This window comes from Neopelma chrysocephalum, unplaced genomic scaffold (assembly GCF_003984885.1).
Source record: "Neopelma chrysocephalum unplaced genomic scaffold, ASM398488v2 Primary Assembly neopelma1_81, whole genome shotgun sequence".
NCBI lineage: Eukaryota > Metazoa > Chordata > Aves > Passeriformes > Pipridae > Neopelma > Neopelma chrysocephalum.
The window spans coordinates 6,548,172-6,571,024 of record NW_020897743.1 but is presented as its reverse complement, the minus strand read 5'-3'; the positions used below and the strand labels follow the sequence as shown (position 1 = coordinate 6,571,024).

The window sequence follows — 22,853 nt, the reverse complement described above, 5'->3', positions numbered from 1 at the left end:
GAAAGTCAGATCTATTTTTAAAACTGTTCCACCTCACCGAAGGATAGAAATTCTCTGTAGAAAAAGGGTGGTTTCTTTCTATACCAAAATATCCAGGGTGGTTATAAGGAACAAAACCTGTGAAATATGATATTGTCAGTGCTGTGATGAGTAGATACAGGGAGCTGAGGTTTGAGTTTGGGCTTCTGTACCCTCTCAGCTATGGCTTTGCTTTACCTAGTCTTGAAAATGTCTTGTCCTCAAGATTGCTAGACTTTAGCAAAAACATTACTTGTTTTTGAAAATTAAGGATAAATCCCTAGAATTGCTCCAGTCTTACAAAACTGACAACACTAAAGCAGATTAAGAAGCACCCTCAAGAATACCTTATTATAAGGGTGCTGCCCCTGTGTCCACAGGAGTCACTGGGATTGGTGCCTTTGCTGAGAACTGGGATGTGCTTGATCAGCCCTGAATCTACTCCAAGTTACTTGTGGTCAATGCTCAGTGCCCTCGAGGGCCAGGGCAGGGATCTGTGACTCTTTGAGCACCATCGATAGATTTTTCCCTCCTGTACAAAAGAATAAGAAGTAGCAGAGCATCTGAATGCCAGCTTTTGCTGGGAACCATCACTGACTCCAAAACAAGCCCTGGAATCTCAGTAGCTGCACTCAGAGCAGAGCCTGGTACGGATTTCAGTGTAGGGTGCTCTCATTTAAACTGGGGGAATCTGGAAATGTGACTCTGGGGTTGCTTAGTCTGGTACTTTCTGTGCAGGAAACCTGTTCCCCATATAGCAAATCCCTAACTCCCAAAGATTTGAAAAGCTAATTGGGAGGGAGCTAAAAGCAGCCTGGTATGAAATATAAGGAGGAATAGTTTGCCCTCCCCATCCTGAAAAGCCATGCAATAAAAATGTAAATATCTCCCTTAAAGGCTTTTTTAATAAACCCTGTAATTTCCTTAAAATTCCTTCTATAATATCAAAATCCTAAACCACTTTGAGATGAGCTATTTTAGACCGTAATTGGGCTATTCATTCCCTATGCATACAGCGATCCTAATCTAATATGTAACAAGAACTTAAAAGCTAATCAATAATGGAACACGATTCTCTATCAGCAGAGCTGCCTGTTGACTCCTGTGAGAGGGATCTTCACAAGACAGCTCAGCTCTGATGACAGCCTTATATTTATTTTAAACATGAAGTTGAAACATCATCTTTCTATGTGTTGTCACTTCCAATTATTTTTGGAACAAAAACACCGGGGGAAATGAGATCCTCATCCTGAAGAGCGCATTCATATTTGATAAATAGCCACAGATTCTGGAGAATGTTTACTGAAACATGGGCTTGAAATGCTTTCATGTGCATTTTGCCAGAGCCATTGATTATCTGTTGTAACATGTGTCCGGGTCACTTTCCAAGCTGCCTCTTTCCTACGCCTTAGAGGTGAAGAAAGAAAAAGGTCTGATTACCCTGGTGTGGGCTTCCATGTTTTCCCTGAGAAAAACCAGGGAAAATTGGCATTGAGAGGGAATCAAAGCAAACCAACAATTATTGTTCTTCAGTGGAAGTCAAGAAGTGTTTTTTACCCTCATGCGCAAAAGACAGAATTCCCACTTTTCATGTCTAGGCAGTGGTTTGAGATGGAGAGGGTGGAGGGAGGGGGGTTAAGCGAGTACACAGATGTGCCTAAACCATATCAATCACAGGCATGAGAAAATGCCACCCTTTTAATAGGCAGACTGAACCAACCTGCACAGCTGGATTTTGAATTTTATGGGCTCTCTCAATAAAATGCAAGTGGAAGACATCTTGCATCATTCCCACAGCTCTGACCGTTTGAGCTCTGCACCACTTTCCCTCTGAGCCACCCTGGGGATGGAGGAGCTGAAGCCCTATGGTTGTAGCCATGTACAACCCCCTTGCCACTGTCTGGAGCCAATTAACATGCATTTTGGAAATACATGGTAGGTTTCTGATGTCACATACACTTCTACAAAGTCAGTGGATTTAATCTGGAATTACTCAGGGTATGAGGGATCAGCAGCCGGCTGGGAAAGCTCCCCTCTAGAGGGTCCTAAATGCCAGCAATTTCACATGATTATTTATTGAGCTTTATAATAGTGCATATATCCTCATGCACACCCTTTCTCCTACAAATTACCCTACAACTTTCCAGTCCTTCATTACGATGTAGAGGTTAAAGCTTTCCTAAGTAATCAAAACATCTAGGAAAGAAAGCTTGCTAAATGCTGAGCTCAGCTTAAACACTGACCCTGTCTCTTAACTGAATCAAGAACTTTATGTACACTGTAAAAAGTAATAATTGGTATGGTAACTGCTCATTCATATTAACTAAAGGTGTAAATAGAGTTGTGTAACACAGCCAGTGCTAATGTTGGGAGCACAAGGGAGGTGTCTCCACTGGAAGGTTTAATTGATACGTGTACCCTATAGGAAAATTTGCTTTTTTCCCCCGAATAAGCATATTTCACATTTTTAAGGTAGTTCTCTGTCATTCTGCTCCCACTCTTGCCTTGCAAACCCTTTGGGTATAGACACAATTAGACAGTTACAAGGAGACAGCAATTCAAACATGAGCTGTGTTTACCTTTGTTTCACTCCTGGTTTTAACAGTGCAGTAGTCTGACCCTGTCCTTTTCTCAGGTGATGCCACACAGAGGGAGGGAGTTAAAGTATTTGTTCTTCCTCTTTGTGTGACTGGTGATGGGTTATTCCCAAGCTTGGACTCTGCTGTCATTGATTATTTCCCTGATACTTTGTCACATTATTTTTGCCACTATTTTGATCAATTCCATAGGAAAAATCATTTTGTGTCAGATACTCTGAGAGGTCTGTAGGAAACAATGTCAATGGAATGACCGGGAATTTTATAAAGGCCAGGTCTGGACCGTATAATGCATATTTCCTTGGCTTCTTAGCCAACCCTTAGGACAATGACATAGTTAAAAAGCATATATATGTGTACATGCATAAAGGTATAGAAATACATTGTCTCTTCTAGTTGTTCATTTGTTGTAGAGAGGCTGCTTTTGCTGTTTAGCTGATTGTCTGATTGTCTGATTCTGGTGTTTTACACGACAGAGAATATGGCTCATGCCTTTTGTACAGCCCTGATGATGGAAAAAAGATCAGTGACAGTTTCAGCTGCACATCCCTCTCCTGAGCAGGACTCGTGTGCTCTGGAGAACCATTGCTGTGCTCAGCAGCTGAGTCTGTGTACAGAGCTAATCACAGAAACAAGCTACACCAGGTCTTTGGGGATAATTGAAAATGTGAGCTCTCTATTTCCTGGCCATCCCAAAGCAGGTGAAGATCAGGATATGCACTGAGATGCTGAATGGGTAAGTTATGGTGTTAGGGCTCCAAAATGTGGCGGTAAGGGAGTACCTTCCTTTGTTGTGAGAGCACACAAGTGGTGGGTCATTGTGCTAAATCTGAATTGCAGCTGAGTTGTTCTTGCCCTTATTGTTGGAAAGAAAAGGCATTTTCCTGATGGCAGCCATTACTTTTACTTCATACTACAACTGGCAGCCATTAGCTGCTGGGCTACCAGCACAGAGCTGAAAACCTCTGCAGCCCTAACTGGGTCCTGGAACCACACCAGGCTGAGACAATGTATTTCCTGCACCTCCTGAATTAGACACTGTGGGTTAAATTAATTCCCCGTGCAGTTGGCTAAGTCACACTCAATGCATCTAGCCCAAGAAGCAGAATGAATGTACTCAGATTGCAAAAGATATCTCCTATCTTTGCACAAACACACTCTCCATAAGCCTCAGTTTGGTATTTTCCCTTTGCCTCACTGAAGCTCAGTCTGCACCTTGAATAATACATGTAAGTTTTTGACTGACATGCAGTCTTAAGCATTTAGCTATCTTGATGTCTCGTCAAGTCATCCTTTGATAAAAGCATTTTAGGTGCCACAAAATGTAATCATTTCATGGCAGCGTTCTACATTGCAGATTCAAGTTTCTCTGCTCATTTTTCAGCTAAGGATCTTGGCAACATCAATAGATCTGTTCCATGAGCAATTTTGGATGGATCTATTAATATTACCTCTAAGAGTAATAAGCCCCGCTCCTTCATGAAGTGAATCATCTGTCTCTCCTGTGGACAAGTGGAATTCTCCCTCATTGGACTTGTAGTCCACAAGTTGGCAGGGTTTCCTGTTTTGTTAATAGTCTTCATACAGCAGTGAAGTAATTTCAAAAGATGTTCAGCCCAGTTTTGGGGCCAAGTAGTATGTCTTGGATATTTGTTCTTCTAGACAGGCCATGTCACCATTAGTCATACTTCGGAATGATGGTTTACTTTCATTATTCACTGACTGCTCTGCTTCCGATTCAGCGCTCTCCAACTCAGCAAGATTTTCCTGTGCTAATTCATCTGAATCATTTCTGGAAGAGTTTATATCAAAGGACACATTCTCAATGTTAATAAAGTGCAGGGGTTTTGGAACAGCTTGTAACTCTGGTTCTTTAAAAATGTGCTTTTTAGAGATGTTTATGCTATGTGTGTGAGCACAGTATGTGTCAGTAGGGGCCTTAACATGATTGATAGCCCTTTCCCTTTTAATTTACGTTCCATTTGGGACATCTAGCACACACTCACTGGGTGACCAGAGCTGGGCCAATGTGGCTCCAGACTGAACACTGAGTCTAGTGCAGCAAAACCAGCAGCCCCAGCGTGGTTTAGGATGTGGCTCCCAGAGACCACCACTCACAAGACACTAAACCTGACCACCTGATACTGTTGTCTTACTTGATCACTTACTTCAGATGAGGATAACTGAGATTCCTGGAAGGGCTCAATACTGTGGATTTTTGGAAGGGCTTAGTGATTTGTGTACGCTGCTGTGGGCCCATCTCCTCCCAGGTTAGCTCGTTGGGAACAGACACTTTGTATGGTGCACATCTGGATCTGTGTACCTACTACTCAGGGCAGGGGCTTTTTTTCTTTTTCATTCGTTTCACTTCTGAATGAGTTTTCATTCACCAGAAGGCTTCTCAATTTGGTTGCAATTTCTGAGCTCCCCCCACAAACATGAGTCTATCAGGTTTCATATACTCTCACATTCCTGGGCTGTCAGCCTGCCCAGAGCAGCAGTGAATTGCAAAAGAAAAAAAAAATAGCAGAAAGAGTTGGTTAAGCAGAAACGTAACCACCCACATCATCTGGTGCGTCCTATTTCACTGAAGACATCTCAGAATCTAAGGAAACAGAACAAAGGGCAAGCTGTAACTCAGGCTGAAGTTTTCTGAGTGCCCTAGGAAGAACCTAGAGAAGTTATCCCAAAATTGCAATTTTTGGAGCCAGAGTGAAGAGAAGGTGAATTTTGACAATTGAGTGAAAAAAATGCTTTGGAACTAGAACACGAGTTGCCGAAGTGTTTACATGAAACAGGAATTGTATTCTTTTAAAATTTCCCAACTAATGTTAATTACCAAGAGTACATTCAGCATGTGACTTGTCACAGTAGGCCCCAAAGACCCTTAGCATTGGTGTCTACAACATTAACTTAACTCAAATAAAACTCACATCCCCTGACTTTCTATAGAGTCAATGAAAAGAAATAGGATGTTACATCTAGTCAATATTAGTTATTTATAGACCTGAGTATAGAGACCAGACTGTACTCAAATTGCTCTGTGGTCTGTTACCTTATAAAAACAAAAAAGCCAAGCTGAAGTATCAGTTTGGTCAGGGTGAACCAGATTCTCTGAATCTGCCAAGTTTCTTCCCTTGGTAATCAGTGGAAGGACTTGTGTATCCAGTCAGTAAATGTGGGATTTTTTTTCTGAATACTTGGACAGGTTTTGTCTTGAATTTGGAGGTGCCTGTGGATTTTAAGTGCCTGGAGGCTTATGGGTGGTATGAGGGTGGGAGGTCTGCTCAGCCTGATCAGCTCCCTGTTTTAAAGAGAGAAATCATGGACCTCAGGTTTCTCTATCACTGCCAGCCTTAAGGACTTGGCATTTTCCTTTGGCAGCTCCTGAATGTATGCCAATTTTCCCTTGTCCTTCCATCCTTCCTCTTCCACCTCAGAACACCTTTTTGGGTTCTCTGATTCCCATTTGGCGTGGCTGACATTTGAGCCCCGGGATTAGTGATTGTTCTTGTTGCGGCTCAGATCCTTTCAAGCTCTCCAAACCAGTACAAAGGTCTGGGCTTTCGGCCAATTTACTCACAGGTTTATCATATGCTGACATTGTTTCTCTATAAATAGGTCTACCTTTTCTGACATTATTGATTCAACTGCCTCTCTTATCACTAATACTCTTTTTAATGTATCCAACCCACCTTCGTATTTCACCTAATGAAAGGCTGAAGTCAGAGGAGTAGAGGTCGAAGAGGTTAAACTGCAAGCATAAAGGTCCTAGGCTTTAAAGTCAGTCTTCGCTGTGTGAGATCCACAAGCTTGTCAGTGGAGCAAATCTGCAAGTCCACCAGAAAATATAAGCCATGAAGTCAATTTCACATTTTATTACTAATAATTTGAGATAAGGTCATTTTGGAAACGGCTTCATGTGATCCATTTATGGGTTAACAATGATAACACAGACCCTGCTCTGCCCATCTCATACTGTATGATTTTGGTAACAAGGAGCAAATTATCCCTCAGAGATAGGAACACATCTCACGTGATGTTTGTCTTGGAGCTAATCCAAATGAACAGACCAAAGATGTAGTTGTCTTTCTTGTAAATTAAACTCAGCTTTAATAGATAATTCATGCATTTTCTATATATGGGGTTTTTCTGTGACTGACTTACTGGGCAGTTTCTGTACACAGCACAGCTCTGCAGCTGCAGTTGGGAGCTGGAGAAGCGGTGATGAGTGAGTGCCCAGGAAGGTGCCAAGGGACAGGAGTCAGGTCTGTACTTTGCAGTGAAGAGAAGGAGAAAGCTGCAGAATGAGATCAGGGTGGGTGAAAGTCCACTGGCATACGGGACTAAGAGTCATTCAAGATGAGCTCAGCAGGGCAAACCTGGCAGGAGCCCTGCCAAGGGCTCTGGGAACCTTCAGAGGTGCTGGGGAAGCTCCACTGACCCACAGCATCATGGGTGTGGCGGGAGAGCGCATCCCAAGGGAGAGTGTCACCCTGAGGAGGTGCCTGGCAGCTCAGTGTCTCCACAGCACAGCTGTCTCCTGCCCTCACTGTGCATTTGTGCCAGGCTGGCAGAGCAAAACCTCTCCTTTGTGTCCTAGTTTATCCTGTGACGTTTTGGCTGCTGGGCTCAGCCCTGGCATGGCTGGCAGAGGCCACGGCAGCCACCCCTTCCACAGCCTGAGTTCTGCTGGCACCACCTTGGAGCTGCCTTTGGCCAAATGTCCTCAATGGGGCAGGAGAGTGAATTAAACATCCAGGTCTGGCAAGGGAAGCTGCCAAGGCTGGCAGAGGAATAGGCCATTAAATCTTACACTGACACTAAACAGCATCCCCCTCCCCAAATAAATAATAAGAGAGAAGAACATATTTCGCACTGTTGAAAGTTTAGACTATCTCTGACTTCAGACATGTTGCCATTAACCTGGGATTTAATCAGGGATTTTCATTTGCTCCTTGTTCTGAACTATAATGAGCCCTTTAACAGTGTAAATAAAAAGATCTAAAGATTCAATAAACTATAATGTCACAAACGGCAATCAGCTACATTGTGAGGCCTCGGTGTTAAAAAGCATCTCACAGCTGGAAACAAATGCTTCTGTATAACATTGTAAATAACCTCTAAGCCCACTACTAATTAAACTGAAGATTCGCTTCTCCTGGGCATTGAATATATGAACCAATTAAGAAAATATAATTTCTTTTCTAGAGACCTATGTTGTACCTCTTAAAAAAAAAAAAGAGCAGGGGGAGATACAGAAAGAGCCAGTGACAGAGAAAAAAAAGGGAAAGGAGAGAGGGAAAAGAAAAGAAGAGAAGAGTTTCACAGGAGGGACCACACTGATGTGCTGGGGTTACAATAATGAGACATTTCTGCTTTAAGCAAATTTTGCACCTGTAACCTGCAGAAATATAGCCATAGCACTTGAAAAATTACTTCAGTGCTGCACAGTGCCATGAAAATTTATCTTTGAGATGATTTTATTGCATGGTTACCCTAGGCAATTAAATCAATAAATCTTAACTGTCAGAAAGGTTGGCCCGCTGCCAGGAATAAATGAAATGCGCGGAATCAGTAAATAAAAGGTTTCTGACAACTCATTCTAGGAATTATTTAGCAGTTGGGCCTTTTGTTGGTGGTGGTGTTGGTGTTGCTTTTGTCTCCAGCATTTATTGACATTCTCCATGAGAAATGATTATGCTAACAGAAACAACGTAACACAGGGATATAGATGGATGGGAGAGAAGAGTCGGGCTCTTCAGGGTAATAAATTACCCTCCTGGAATCACACACGAACAGCAACTTTGGGGGGCTGATAGCACTGGCTGATGCAATTAGAGAGCTGGGGTCTGAGCCATGGGCTGGCAGCACACCAGCAGCCCCAGTGCCAGGCACTGGGAGCTTTGTGTGCTGGCCCACGGTGCTTCATTATTAACATAGATGTGCTTTTTTCATTGATTGATTCAGAGATGATTGAGATTGAAATGCCTCCTTGAGACACGGAGGTGACATTTCCGTTGGTCTGGAGTCCAGCGTTCACCACAGGAGATGCCAGTTTTGACAGCAAAATCATAGTTACGCCCGTGTAAACCCTGAGTGGTCAATGCAGCTGCATTGTTTTTCATGCTGGTGCTACAAAACCGAAGGCCTGAGTCTGATTTCACTTACCCTGGGATTTGACATGTTAAGTTAGTGTAAAATAACCTGGATTTAGGCTCAGGCACTGTCTCTCTCTCAAAGACACTGTGATGAGAGCAGGTGACTTGATTAATAAACTGATAGATTTTTAGTCATTGTTGTCACCTACGTTAATGTTCTGAATACCAACAGACCACCAACTTCACCTGGGAAGTCCTGGTTCAAGCTTGCCTTTGCTGGCTGAACAAGCTATTCCTTCATGAGGGCAGCAGATGCTGGGATAAAACTGGGGACAGCTCTGGACACAGGGGATCTGCAAATCCCCAATGCCACCGGTGCTAAGATCAGTTATGTCACAGGAGTGAGCAGTCTGCTATGCTGAGCAGTGAAGGAGGCCTCTCCTGCCTAGAACAGAACTAATTAGATGGTTTGCAAGGCCAGTCCCTCATCACCATCACATTGGGGCAGCCTGGAGGATCTGGGTCTGTCCTTGAACCAACACCAGCTCGGTGGAGCCTAGAAGGGGTTTATTTGACTAGTGTGGAAAAGAACCTGCTGCCAAAATGTCTGTATCCAGTCTCTGGACACCCAAGAGACCCTCAGTCATAGGAACCCATAGGGAGAAACTCATCTCTCTGTCTGGGGCTGGCAGAGGCTCATTGAACACAGCTTGGGCCAAGCCAGAGACATCATGTGATCTTGGCTGGAGAGCATTTCATATTGAGGTATTTCCTCCAAGGTACTCTCTGGTTCCTCAATGCCATGTCAGAGTTTCCCAGCCATATTACTCCTCTGACACGTCCTGTCCCAGTCATGATTTTGCAGCCTTTGTGCAAAAAAATACCCCAGCAAATTTGCTGCCTCCCACTGCGGCTCCGTGGAGCCAGGCAGGACCACACTCGGGAACAGCAGCTCAGGCTCAGGGCTTCGGCAGCATTGGGTGGTGGCTGGGGCACAGGGAATGCCCTGGACACCCATCTGAAGGAGGCTTCTCTTGGTTAATCAGCTCCCAGACCATAGAGGGCATTAGAGATCCGAGTGCAGCACTTAACTGAATAAGTTGTATCCACTTCCAGGTACAGATAAAGCCAATGGAGTTTCACAAGGCTGATTGGCAAGCAGCTTCTCATTGCAGATAATTCCCTGCCAGCATATCCCGAACACATAGGTGATTGCTCTTAAATTGATGGCTCGAAGCACAATAACAGCCTTTTTATTTAGTTCCTGCTTGATAGGCAGCGAATGTAGAGTTGCCAAAAAAAAAAAAGGAGAAAGAAAGAAAAAAAATAGAAAAAATAAAAAGAGCTGCAGAATTTGCTCTCTGTTACACCTCTCTCAGGATGAAATGACTTGTGATAGAGAGTTAAATAAGGCTCCTGATGCTGCCCAAAGTCTGGGGTCAGCACTAAGGGGTACTCGGGGTGTGCTGAGTTTTCCAGCAGCCCCTGCTGCAGGTGGGAATTGCCCTTCAAATGCAGCAGTCACTTGGGGGCTTCATTTCCCCAGCAGATTAGAGCTGGCATGCTGAAGGAGAGCAGTAGGCACTGAGGTTTCACCAAGGGTGGCAGGGCAGAGGGGAGCTGGCAGCATGACTCAGCTCTCTTAGAAAGCAGAAGAAGGAGCATTTTTCATGTGGCTTCATCACCTCCAGCCACACACATTTCTCACAGTACCCCCTTGCCAAAAGGATGAACCTCATCTGCCTGGAGCTGGCTGAGAAAAGGGGAGCAAATGGTGGTGGTAGTGGCGGCTGGTCCTAGTTTTTCACTTTTTCCTTTTAAAATGGAAACTCTTCATGCAATGCTACAAACAGCAGCAGCCCCATTTCCAGGCAGCTGCAAATCATGGCTGAGTCTGGCAAAACAAACAAGGTTCTCAGGGGCAGTGGACAACCTCGTGGAGGAGAAACAACCAGGAAGCAGCTGAGAACAACTCCAAGGTTGGTTTAACAGATGAATGACAAGTAAAACTTGCCCTAATGTTATTGCCCAAATTTGCCAAATATTTCTGGCCTAGGAAGGCCAATGTCACATAGTATCTTTTCTCCTGCAGTCCACTTCCTGAGGGCTGACCTAATAACTCATCCCTCATGTGCTCATAGGTGAACAGGCTCCCAAAAGAGAGAACGTCTCTTTCCAAAGGCCAGTCTACATACATGCCTAAAAATATCAACAGGGACTCTTGTGTAGCTCACATCACCATGAACTGCTGTTTAACATCAGCCTCACATGTGGTTTGTGTGCTGAACACATTTGCATTAGCTACAATAAAGTCCTTCCAACTGCATGGACACACGATGGAGGGGAAAGATCCCCCTATGCACACGTGTCTTTCCCAGTAAAAGATATCTAAAATCACTTTGAAATGCAGCTGGTAAATGAAATTCCTCTCTATCATGTGGAGCTGACACTGCATTGCTTTGCTTCTGGACCATGTGCATAGGAGAGGCTGGGGAGTCTCAGTCTTTTAGTGACAGTATTTAGGCTTTGCTTCCTACTCCTTAGCCCTGTGGACCTTGGGAAGCTCCAGCCAGACTTTTCAGATATAAAAAAGGCTTCACAAGCTCTTCGTCTTTTGTGCTGGCAATGAAACATCCTGTGGTCTAGAGCAGCTTGTCATGGGCCAAATTCATTCTTGAGGGAGTTGTGCAGTTAAATCATCTTAATTGGCTGCCAAACTGTAGTGCTTCCATCTCTCACTTGAGCCTTATGTAGCTCTTACCAACATCCACTGCCTCAGCCTCAACCAGGGAGGGAGGGAAGATATCTCCTTGGCTGGGGAATAGGTCCACAGTACCTTGCCTGAGGTTGTTGTGAAATTGTGTATGAAAATGAGCATCCAAAAGCCCATCTTTTATTACCCCTGACTGCCATACTTGGAGGAGACACTCCTCCCTCTACTCAGCAGAGTGCCATTTTTTGCTACTGTGGGGATCCCACGTACTGGCTATAGGAATAATTATCCCCCTTTTTTATTTCCAGAGGTGTTTTGTTTTAGTTTTTTTTTCTGAATTCAGAAGTCACTCTAACAGTGCTGTATAGCACAGGTTTATGTGGAGCCATTCATCATTCATAGCTGGGATCACAGAACACTTCACAGCCGATTACAAGGTTACACATGCAGGGAATGACATGAGCTGCCAGTCTGAAGTCAAGCTTCAAGCTGGTTTTTGGGCACACCAGGAGGATGCAAAGGACTCAGGGAGTGAATGGCACATGCAGCATCAGACCTGCCCTTCCTCCCACTGACCCAAAAGACATCTCTCTCTGATGTTTTCTGGCTCCTTGAACACAAAATAGGCACCTGCAACACCATTCCAGATTTCCTTCTGAAGTGACTTATGTCTGGGAAGGACTGGGGCTCTAGCACCTGCTTTAGAAGTAACCATTCACACAAGTGGGATGGTGAACACTGCAAAAGCTGTAGCCTGGTTGGACCAGAGAGCTTTACACTGCTCATGTGGTCAGAGTGGTGCAGAAACTGGAAGGTATCAGCTACTGGCCCTTTGTTCCAAGCAGGACTTCCAATAGATAGTGAGGCTCAAATCCAGACTAACACCTATTGTATGGCTCTCCCGTCATCCTTCTGTGACACCATTTGTGTTCTGGGCTCACCACCCACCTCCCTGCCACTGTCTGGGCTAAGCTGTCCCCACAGCCGCCTCCCGGCCGTGCCCTCCTGCAGCACCTCCAGCACACGCGACTCTCCAGGCTAAGAGAAAAATGTTTTAAGCAGGACTCGAAGTGTGAGGGGCCACAGAGCAAAACACAGCGATGGCTTCTTTATCTTGGGAGACAGTGGCCCGAGATGGACTCCGTGCTGGGAGCGCTGCAGTTCGTCTCTCCCCGGCGGGCACCTCGACCTCAGCTGCCCCGCACCGAGCGCTCAGCCTCGCAGGCTGGGCAGCCACATCACATGCTGCTCGGCCTCTCCTGAGAGCTTGTTACATCTCTTTTGAGCTGGTATTCTTGGCGCTGCCTCTCAGAGCTATTTCTGCAGTGATGATATAAAACCTGGCGTTTCCAGTTTTGTCCTCCCGGGAAGCCCCAGGGGACAAGCGCAATCCCCGCGCGGAGGGTCGGCGGCTGAACCGCGCCGCTCTGGTCGCGCCGGAGCCCTGGGCTGCTTGTCAGCCAGAAACCAAAAAAAAAACCCCTCCTTTGAAGCCTGGCCCCTTTGCTCTTGAGGTTGGTTTTGGGAGAGACAGGATTTAGGCTGCTGCCTTGCAGCTGAGGCCCCTCAGGGATGGGGAAAGCACGCTATTGATCCTGTTACCTCACAGCTGGTATCAGCACTGCATTATTTTCTAACATCGAGTCATTTTAAGTCGCCGCAATGACACAAACACATTGATTAAAAATTAAAACCCATGACAGCTCTCCCACAAACGGTACTTACTGTACCATACTTATTGTATCCTGGGAGGAGAATGAGAAAATAGCAGAAGACGGAATAATTTATAGTGATAAAATGGGTTACATTTTCATAAAAATTTTATTTTACTTTTTTTTTTAAATAATTCAATGCACTGGCAGTATAATTAATCCCTCTATGAGAGACACGAATGTACCAGTTCAACCAATATTATTTATACAGAGACATTGTGTTTAAAAACAACAAAAGTACATTTAAAATGTTTGTACATAAAGTATTACTGTTATTTTTTTTCTGAAGAAGGAACAAATGTAAACAAAATGCATAATTGTGCAACACGTTGGAAATACAAAGCAAAACAGGCAAGATACAATTTTATACATATAAAGCAAAAGAAATCAAACTTTTATAACTATACAACATTTCAGTAATTGCTTGACATTTTAACAGTTACCTTGGTCTGTACAAAACATCTTAACTTATACTTAAAACTTTACAAGAATAACATGCTTGTTCAGAACAAAGACACCTTGTGGAATTGCAATGATTATTGATATGATACTTGCACACATGAGAAAAAAAAAGGCTACTTCAATAGTAAATAAAAAGTAAGAACATAAGAACGTAAGGTAAAAGGCCATTTAGTAAACCATAATCTAATTCCAATAGCTAATTAAGTTGCACTGCAATGCAGAAATTAAATCTGACTTTTGCTGGAAGACCATAAGGTCATAATGTTGCTCTATTTCCAGGAACCAGAAGAAAGCATATATAAATTTTCCTGATATTTTGGTTAATTATACATGCGCGCACATACACACACACGCACAAAAGAAAAAAAATGAAAAAAAAAGTATTTGCCACAACAGCCAGAAATGGTGGGTAAGAGAACACACACACGACTACTCCCAACATGGCAGGGTTAAAAAAACAGGACAGCTAGAAAAAGCAAACACCCACCGAGTTTGCCAGGATTACTTCTCCTGAACCTTAGTTGTATTTTGCTTTTTTTAATTTTTCTCAGAAGACAGGAAGCAACTTGAATTGAACTGAGCCATTTAAAAAATTCTGGGAGTACTACAGCCAAAGACAAAACACAAACTGAAGGAGAGCACAAAACCAGAGCAAAACATCACCAGATCTTTGACTTGCTTTAATATTCTGGGATGATATGTCCTAGAACTTTTGAATGTGGGTTTTGAAAAAAACAGCATTTAAGATTCAGTAGAAGATATGCAATCCAGAGATGTCAAAAATACAGACAGGAATAAATTATACAATATTTTATGGAAATACAAGGACTGTCAGCTTGGATAAAATGTACATAATTTTTAAGTGTTCTCAAGTGATACATATGGCTAAAATTAAACCCCTGATTGCAGCAACCCAAGATATTCAGTGCCTGATTCTGCAACCTTGTGTGCTGAGCACTCATTCACTCAGTTACTTCTGTGGACTTCAGTGGGGCAACCTGCTGATCGGGATGCTCAGGGGAGGAACAGCAGAATTGGTCCTAGATAAGCATTTGCCATGACTTTTAAATGTACAAAACCCATTTGTCTTAGAAAAACCACTTTAGCCTGCTGCAGTGTCTTTGAACTAAAGTAACAGATTCCATCTCTAGACTGAGAGCATTTATGACACGTTTGAATTTATTCGCCATTTTTCTATGCAAGCTAATGCTGATGCCAGTAAATATTTAAACTGGGAGGTAATGAAATTGCAACATGCCTTTTAGTTAAAACCAAAACATATGCAAGCCTAGATGGCAGGCAGAAATCACCCTCCAATTCTTTTAGCAGGGATTATCTGGAGCTGAATCAGAATAGTTCAATATACACTGAGCTTCAGTGTGCATCTATAAAGCTGCATTAGGAGGTGCAGCACAGGATGAAAAGGGAGAGGACTAGTTTTTCAGCTGGTGTAAATCAGCACTGACATCTACGCAGCTACTTAGAGGCACATCAGCTGAAGCTTCAGCCCACAGTCATCAGAAACGTGCAGCCATCATTCAGTCTGTATGTAAAACTCAGCAGTGGAAGGGCAGAGTGAAGTGTAATCAACATCAGATAAAAAGCTGCTCTGTTAGTCTAGTTTCTGATAACACTTTTCCAGACTGTGTGGTCTAAAGCAGTTTTATGATGTGCTGTATACTGCATAGCTCTGCAAAGTACAGTATTTCCTTACAGGCAAGGATTATGGTACATTAATCATTTCATTGGCATGATCAGTAAAAAGGCATAATGATAAAAGCTTTGAGGGTTTATCTGCATGGAGATATATTGCCAAAAATTAGTCTGGGGTTAGAGGGTTTGCTCCTTGGTGTGTGCACATTGGATTAAGTCCACTGAAATCAGTACTCCTATACCAGTTTACACCAGCTGAAGAACTTTACTTCTGTTATAAATAAAACTTTTGTGTTGCTTCATTCATAAATTCAAGGGTAAATGCCTCCTGCCAGTGGGTCAAAGCTTCTCCATGTCCATAACACCGTGTTACTTGTCACTGAAGTCAGTGGTGGTTTCCCTGAGCAAGGGCTGAGTCAACATATGGTCTGGTCGAAGAGCAAGTCTGCTTGCAGTTACTCCAGCACTTGTCCAGAGACCTTGAACTACTTTCAGCGAGGTGAGTGCTCAGCCAGAACAAAAATGGGTGTAACTGCACTGAATTAACTGGGTTAATGCAACTCAATTTCTGGCCTAATAAACTTAACTCCAGTAATGTTATGCCATTTTTGTTAATCAGCTTCTCCTTTGATAAACAGTACTCAGCAAGCTCCGTAAGACCTGCATTATTGCCACATGATAGCAGAATTTGGTGCCATGACTTTCACCAGTTGAGCCAAGTTATTTTGCATTTGCTTATCTCACAGTTGGGTCTATTGTAGTCACTCTTGTCCAATAAAACAATGAAATTCGCTTCAGAATCTGATCTTCCTTTTATTTCAGAGAAGGAAATAAGTTAGTGGAAATTAGGGCTATCTATACTTGATGGGTTTTTCGAAGGTATTACAACAGGGTGACACACACACAACTGTGAGTAAACTTATATCCAGCACAGAGAGCTTACGGAACTGACATAGAGAGGAACTCACTTAAAACCAAAGAAGAAAGCAAGTCTCAGACAGCCGCATTGTCCACTCATGTGACTTTTATGACTGGCATCAGCAGGACTGAGGCGAGGCCAGTAAGCATGAGTGGTCCTGTGGACACTACAATTCAAACTGCAATTCTGCACACAGTGGGCATTGCCTGAGTTCTGTGCTGTTACTGTGAGCACGGCTTCTGTCAACTCGTTTGGCATTTCCAGATGCAGTGCAAGTACAAGTGAGTGCTCAAATCCCAGTCCCATCTGCAGCTGCAAAGGACTGAGACCTGAAAGCAATGCAGAGCCACAGCTCTGCCACACCCAGGTGGTGGGGCTGGGGTCCTCAGTCCTGCTGGGCATAGCACTGGTCCCCCAGTACAGTGGACAGGGCTATGTGGATTCACACCACAGAGACCTGTAGTAGTCCAACACCCCGTGTAGGCTGTGGGCTCAGGGAGGTCTGTGTGGCTCCACAGCCTGTGGTGGGCAACATCAGGTCACATATGGCTACTTGAGCTGGCCCCTAAGCCCCTGGGCTTGGTCCTTGCTGGAGTTATAAAAATAATGGTTTAACTGTATGGTGACTTCAGGGCAGTGACAAGAGCTAGCTCTCTATGACACGTGGTGGCACTCTGAGGGGGATTAAGAACTGGATGGGATGGTGCTATACTCTGGTTTTACAGGATACCATGGTATAGGTGTTATTTTGCAGGACATATCAAGAGTAATGAATCCCCTTTCCCAAGAAGCACACACAGGTTAAATTCATAATGCCAGACCCCACCAACTTGACCCAGTTTCTTTAAACAACTCTTGATATCTTTAATTGCCTGATATGATCACAGTGCCAATGAGCTGCCTGACATGTTGCTACATATTCTGTGGTCCTGGGAACAGCTTATCATCATAGTATTTCTGTTACAGGGCTTCCCAATGAGGCCAGGTTTGATTCTCATCTGACACCAGTTTTATGCAGTAATTTATCTGCACCTGAATTTGCTCTCATGTCTGTAGAGCTACGTCATCCCCCTGGCTGTACACAAGATCTGAACTCAATCTATCCTGACTTCAGCAGCTACCACCGGGGGTTTAAATGGGTGTGAGATGATCAGAATCACTGATCTTGGAAGACAAAACATCTCTGAAACAAAATGGCTGAAGTAAAGCCACCAAGTCCATCAGAAAGGCAGGTCTGATAAGAACACTGGGGAGAGGAGGATTGCTCTCTGAGTCAAGCAGGAACATTATGCACTCACGGGGAGGTTTCAGTAATGAAGGAGAGCCCAACAGCTTTTAGCCTATACCTGTAGGCTAAATATCAAGTGATATAACTAAAACATACCACTATATCTAGTGAGATACATATATATATACACATACGTGTGTGTGTGTGTCTGTATATATCTATATATCTATATCTATCTCATTAGGGAATGCCTATATGCACTGGTGAGTATAGTGCTCTGGTTATATCATGGAAATCCAGGAGGAATTGAGCCTTCCCAACATTAGGAAGACTTGTTTTACTTGTATTTATAAAGTAGTATGTAAAACAAAGCTGGAAGATGTCATAAGGACAGGAGACTGGTTTCTCACCTTCATCCCCTTTGCCTCACTCCCAGTGCCCTCGTGTGAGGTCAGGGAGATGCTGTGAGAGGCAAAGGCCCTTTGCAATGACCTTTCACTGGTGCAGCCTGCCTAGAGATGGGTCACTTCTACACTTGCTTCAGAATGACAAATTAATTGTCTTTGGTGACTGGTGAAATATTTCATCTTTCTTAAAACTTCAAGACAGTGGTCTACGGCAAACGAGTTAACCTGAAAAACAGCATGTTGACAGCACATTCAGTTTTGACACTGACCTCAGGGACCACAGGACCAAGATGACAAAGTGTTGCTACTTTCTGCCACAACTTCATTGCCTGCAAGAGACAGTAGGTGCAAACAGGAGTATCACATACTACAGAGGAACACTTGAATAATGCCATTACCACCAGCAGTGGTAAGAGTGGTTTCTGTTTACAGCTATCATATAAATTTTCTTGTGCTATGAAGTAATGAACAAGGATTTTTTGTTGCAAATACACACACACACACACACACACATACACACACACACACACACACACACTCACACACATGTGCTTGCTTCAATGCTGTGTGTAGTGGAGTTTCTCCTGAACTCAAAGCAAAGAAGTACATTAATACTTAAGTCAGAATCCTTATCAGCCCTGTTTTTGTTGTCTGTTAAGTTGCCCTCACAAAACCAATGACTGGATTTAGACAGCATTAAATGATGATAAAAATATATGAAAACTTTTCTTCCAAAGTACCCAAAAACATTAGTGAATCTAAGCTGTTACAATAAAAGAACACAATAAAACCTGTGAAATTAAAAAAGCATGGAAATTAAGGTCCAGATTCAATTATCAGATTTTGTTTCTTTAGGAGGAATGAAGATCTCCAATGTTATTTTTTTTAAAAAGTCCACATGACTATCAACAGACCTGTCCCTATTTTTCAAAGGAGATCATTTACAAATGAGACAATATATTCACAGAGAGAGTATATAAATAATTAAAAGTCCAAAGAACATGTAAGAAAAAGTGAAATGAAGCTGTTAGAAGCAAGCTGTGAAAGTTGCCACCAACACTACCAGCAAAAAGGCTTTCCTTCCAATCCCTGCTCTGAAGCACCCAAAACACATCACATGGCTGGAGATACTGCACTTGGAGCAGGATATTCTGCCTGCACATTGTCGAATACTTCACTGAGGAGCTGCTGCAGCCCTTGACAGGGAGGTTAAGTGCTATGCAAATGCCTCGCCTGAGCACTTAGCACTTTGCTGCCCTTGGATCTCACACCCATGGAGCTCCCCAAATGCTTGAGTTTAGCCCTTTACTGGCCTGCTCCCTTCACTGCTGAACTATCAGTATTGCTCCAAACCTCCTCAAGCATGGGTCACAAATGGCAGTCAGTTCTGGCAATTTTTTTATGAATCTTGGTGTCCTTCTTAAGTCTCAGCTGCAGAAATCAGGAGATTACATCACTGTCCCAGTTTATCACTATTAAAAACAAATGTGTGTTTTCCAGCCCTTGTCATGTTTGGAGAATGCCTGAAAATATGTCGTGAAATCAGTCTCAAAGCTCAGTATCCAGAAGGCAATACAAGAACCAAGGAGTTTATTAAAAAAAAAAAAAAACAACAAAAAACCCCAAAAAACCCAACACAATTTTAAGCCAATCTTGTAATTTTTGGTGCTTGGTTCATGAGTTTGAGAGCCTGAATTGGGCAGTGTTAAGTGCAGACATAGCAAATGCCCAAGCACAGACATGCTGCTTCCCCACTGAAACAAACAAACAATCTCATTTGATTAACTCTGCTGGAAGTAATATTTTAAAGGGTAAAAATGATTCCACAAAGATGACATGTTGGCAATTGAAATGAGATGAATATAGTGCCTGTAAAAGTGCAATAATCCTTAATAACTAACCCAAAAGAAGCATCATCCCCAGGGATAAGACGGTAATTCACTCTCCATATTTAATTTGTTTCTAAGCCGCTTTTGAAACAAGACTGCTAAATAGTAAGTTGGCTTGTGATCCTAGACTTGACTGCTGGACTTACTATAATCATGCCATTGATTCAGCATCCATTTCAACCTAAGTCACAGGATACAAAATCAGGTGGGCTAATTCCTTAAGCTGTTTAAGCAAAAGATTGTGAGCATGGGGTAAATTTAGAGATAGGAGCCTGTTTACCACAAGCAACAGGAGAAAGATAACACATTGTCTTCACTGAGTGACTGCAGCTAACTGAACAGTCCCATGTCTGAAGACTGTCTTTCAAGGCATAGCTATCCCTCATAAAGGCATGGAAGTCGAGGATTTCAGTCTACATTAAAGGAACAAGTGATGGCAATGCACTTAATTAGACTAAATAGTTACTTGCAAAAAGAATGGAAAACTCTGGCTTATGAGAAAACCATCCCAACACTACTGCATCTCAACTACCCAACCTGTTAAAAAAAAAATCAAGTGTTTTGTTTTCTTTTTCTTTAAAAAAAACCCAACAACCACCTTTCATCTACAGTTCTGAATAGTTCTCACTGTCGTGGTTTTATTCATTAGCTACTGGGGCCAGAATCGGCGTGACAAATGCTGTCAGATTCAAGTTTCAGCTGTGTTACTGAAACCCTCAGAGAACAGATAAGGGTGTATCGACCACTTCAGGAACAGGAGTGTGCAGATAATACAGGATGTGCATGTTCTGCAAATGTCCTTTGCAGAAAACCCTAAACTGGATGATTTCTCTAATGATGCACGTTGGCTATGTTTACAATACAGCCTCGTGGAACAAAATGTTAGGAATTATTGATTTTTAAGAAAAGGTAGTACTACTGGGAGCTAATATACAACAGCTACAGAAATGTTTGTCTTAAATATGCATTGGGCAGAGTCCTTAAACTGCTCTTATTGCAAATATCCAAGGCCTGCTCTAAAAATCGTAACAGTCTGAACCTTTTAAATGCAAATTTGTCCTATTTATCTGGTCACAATCCAGTGAGTAGAATCCAATAACTCACCAGATTAAAGGATATACAGGTTTATATAGCAGAAGGTAATTGCAATTAACTAATATCTGGATGGCATTTAATACACATATTGTATTATTTCAATGAGATGAGACAGAATAATATTTACATTGCTATGAGCATTTTCTGTTTATAGAAATGGAATTTACAGTTCAGTAAGGTATGCAGGTGTTATATCAAGAATGAGATGAGACCATTTAAAGTCTTGTGAATTATTGATATAAATTCATTTTGTTTTGTTTCATGCACCAGCGCTTCTTGCAGTGGCACCAGAAGAGCAGTGCAGTTTATAACAAGGAAAAAAAATAAGAGGAAAGAGCAAATGTGAAATGGTGCAATTTATTCACAATTGCTTTGAAATTCTATCTGAATTGTCTCATTATTATTCACGCATTAGAGGAATGGTCCAAAACATGACAGCATGGGTAAACAGATGCAGAGCTTGGAAAATAGGTAATCTGACTGAAGTATTCATGGCCATTATTAAACAAATGTTATATTGCTTTTGGGTAAATCTGGTGATTTTATTTAATTTGACATTGTTTTCAAGATAGCAAGATAATACTGTTCGTTTCTAATGCTCTGAAATGAACAAAACAGGTGAAAATTGATGCCACATGGAATTATAATGTTTCAACAGTAGCTGGTTAGTTAAACTTCTAGATAGTTTCATGAAGAATCTGCATACACTTATTAATGGACTTTTACATACAATATCAATGCTTAGAGTGCAGCAGTCCTGTTAAAATCTGCTTTCAGTGAGTCACTATGCAAGGAGAGATTGTTCTATGAAGAAAAATCTTGGATGAGTATTTGTTTGAGACTAAACAGTAAAGCAGAAAGAAAATTCACAGATTTAGTATAGGAATGGTAGATAAGACTAAGAAAGCTAATATTTTGAAACTGCCTAAAAACTGCAATAAATTCTGCTGCCTACTGAAATTATTAAGCCAACAATAAACAGGAAGAATGGAATATCAAAACCTCATTGCATAGTGTGTCATCATTCTTTAATGAGGCATTCCTTCAACCTTTTACCTCTTAACACCTTTGGTGATCTTACATTATGTAGCTGTAAGATATTCAATGTTCTCTTTTAGAGATTAAACCTATAGGAAGTATGAAATCTTAGGAATGTACTGAGTCAGGTAATGATGCCAGAATTAAGCGTCGAAAAGCTTGGTTCAGGTTCAGAAGATGATTTTGAATGAATAGCTATAACTTCTACTAATTTATTTCAGAAGGGAGTTCTCGTATATACCCTCAAATATTTAAGACGCTTTGTACTATTTCTCAGGAATCCATATCTTCTCAAAGTGCTTTTTTGTTTTCACTTGAAGGCAGCATGGACTTAAAACAATACTGCAGGGAATGTACCGTTCCATAAAGCACATAAGGATGGCAGGATCCAGGAGACACAAGGCATAGAAAATTGTCGAAAATGATTAGATGGTACAACACATACTGCTCTTGAGTCATAAGTTTCTTTTATGGTGACTTCTACTTCCAATAGATAGGATATTAAAAAAGGCAATAAAAATGAAGTTACATGAATAAACTTCCAAAAATGAGTGGAGTTCCACCAGTGATCGTCTCTGCGCTGGTAGAGGTAGAAGAATGGGGATGTTATGGAGAGGGCAGCAGTCACTACAACAAATGAGCCTCAATGCGGAGCCAGTGGAGTCCCTGGCGAACGTAACGAACCAGATTGGTCATACTGCTGTGTTGTGTTAAGGGTCCCATCACTGAGTCCAGGTCTACAAAGAACTCTGCAATACACAAGAAACAGAGGCAGTTGTTTCAGACAGTGGTACAGAAATACAGGTATTACCATGATTTCCCAATCGGTGCAATTAGTGAGTTCTCAAGGCAGTTGTGCACATGAGCACAACTGTCAGCATGAAAGAATTTAAACCACAACAGTATATTTAAAAAGACCAAATTAGATTATCCATGCTGGAAGTCTACCACAACATTGTATGAGTGGTTGCCAGTATTCTTCCTTTACTCTGATGATCTACACCGTCAGTTTTCTTAGATT

General features: G+C 42.3%; 1 protein-coding gene across 7 annotated transcripts in view; it reads right to left on the bottom strand.

Annotated features, from left to right (window-relative positions):
* Nucleotides 1-13,231: 13,231 nt before the first annotated feature.
* AFF2 (AF4/FMR2 family member 2) overlaps nucleotides 13,232-22,853 on the bottom strand; it is a 336,322-nt gene continuing 326,700 nt past the window's right edge. For all 7 annotated transcript variants that reach the window (XM_027690474.1, XM_027690479.1, XM_027690477.1 and 4 more), the window contains one exon: nucleotides 13,232-22,581. In XM_027690474.1, the coding sequence (XP_027546275.1) occupies nucleotides 22,460-22,581 (122 nt within the window). In that variant the 3' untranslated portion in view covers nucleotides 13,232-22,459. The remainder of the gene's footprint in view (nucleotides 22,582-22,853) is intronic.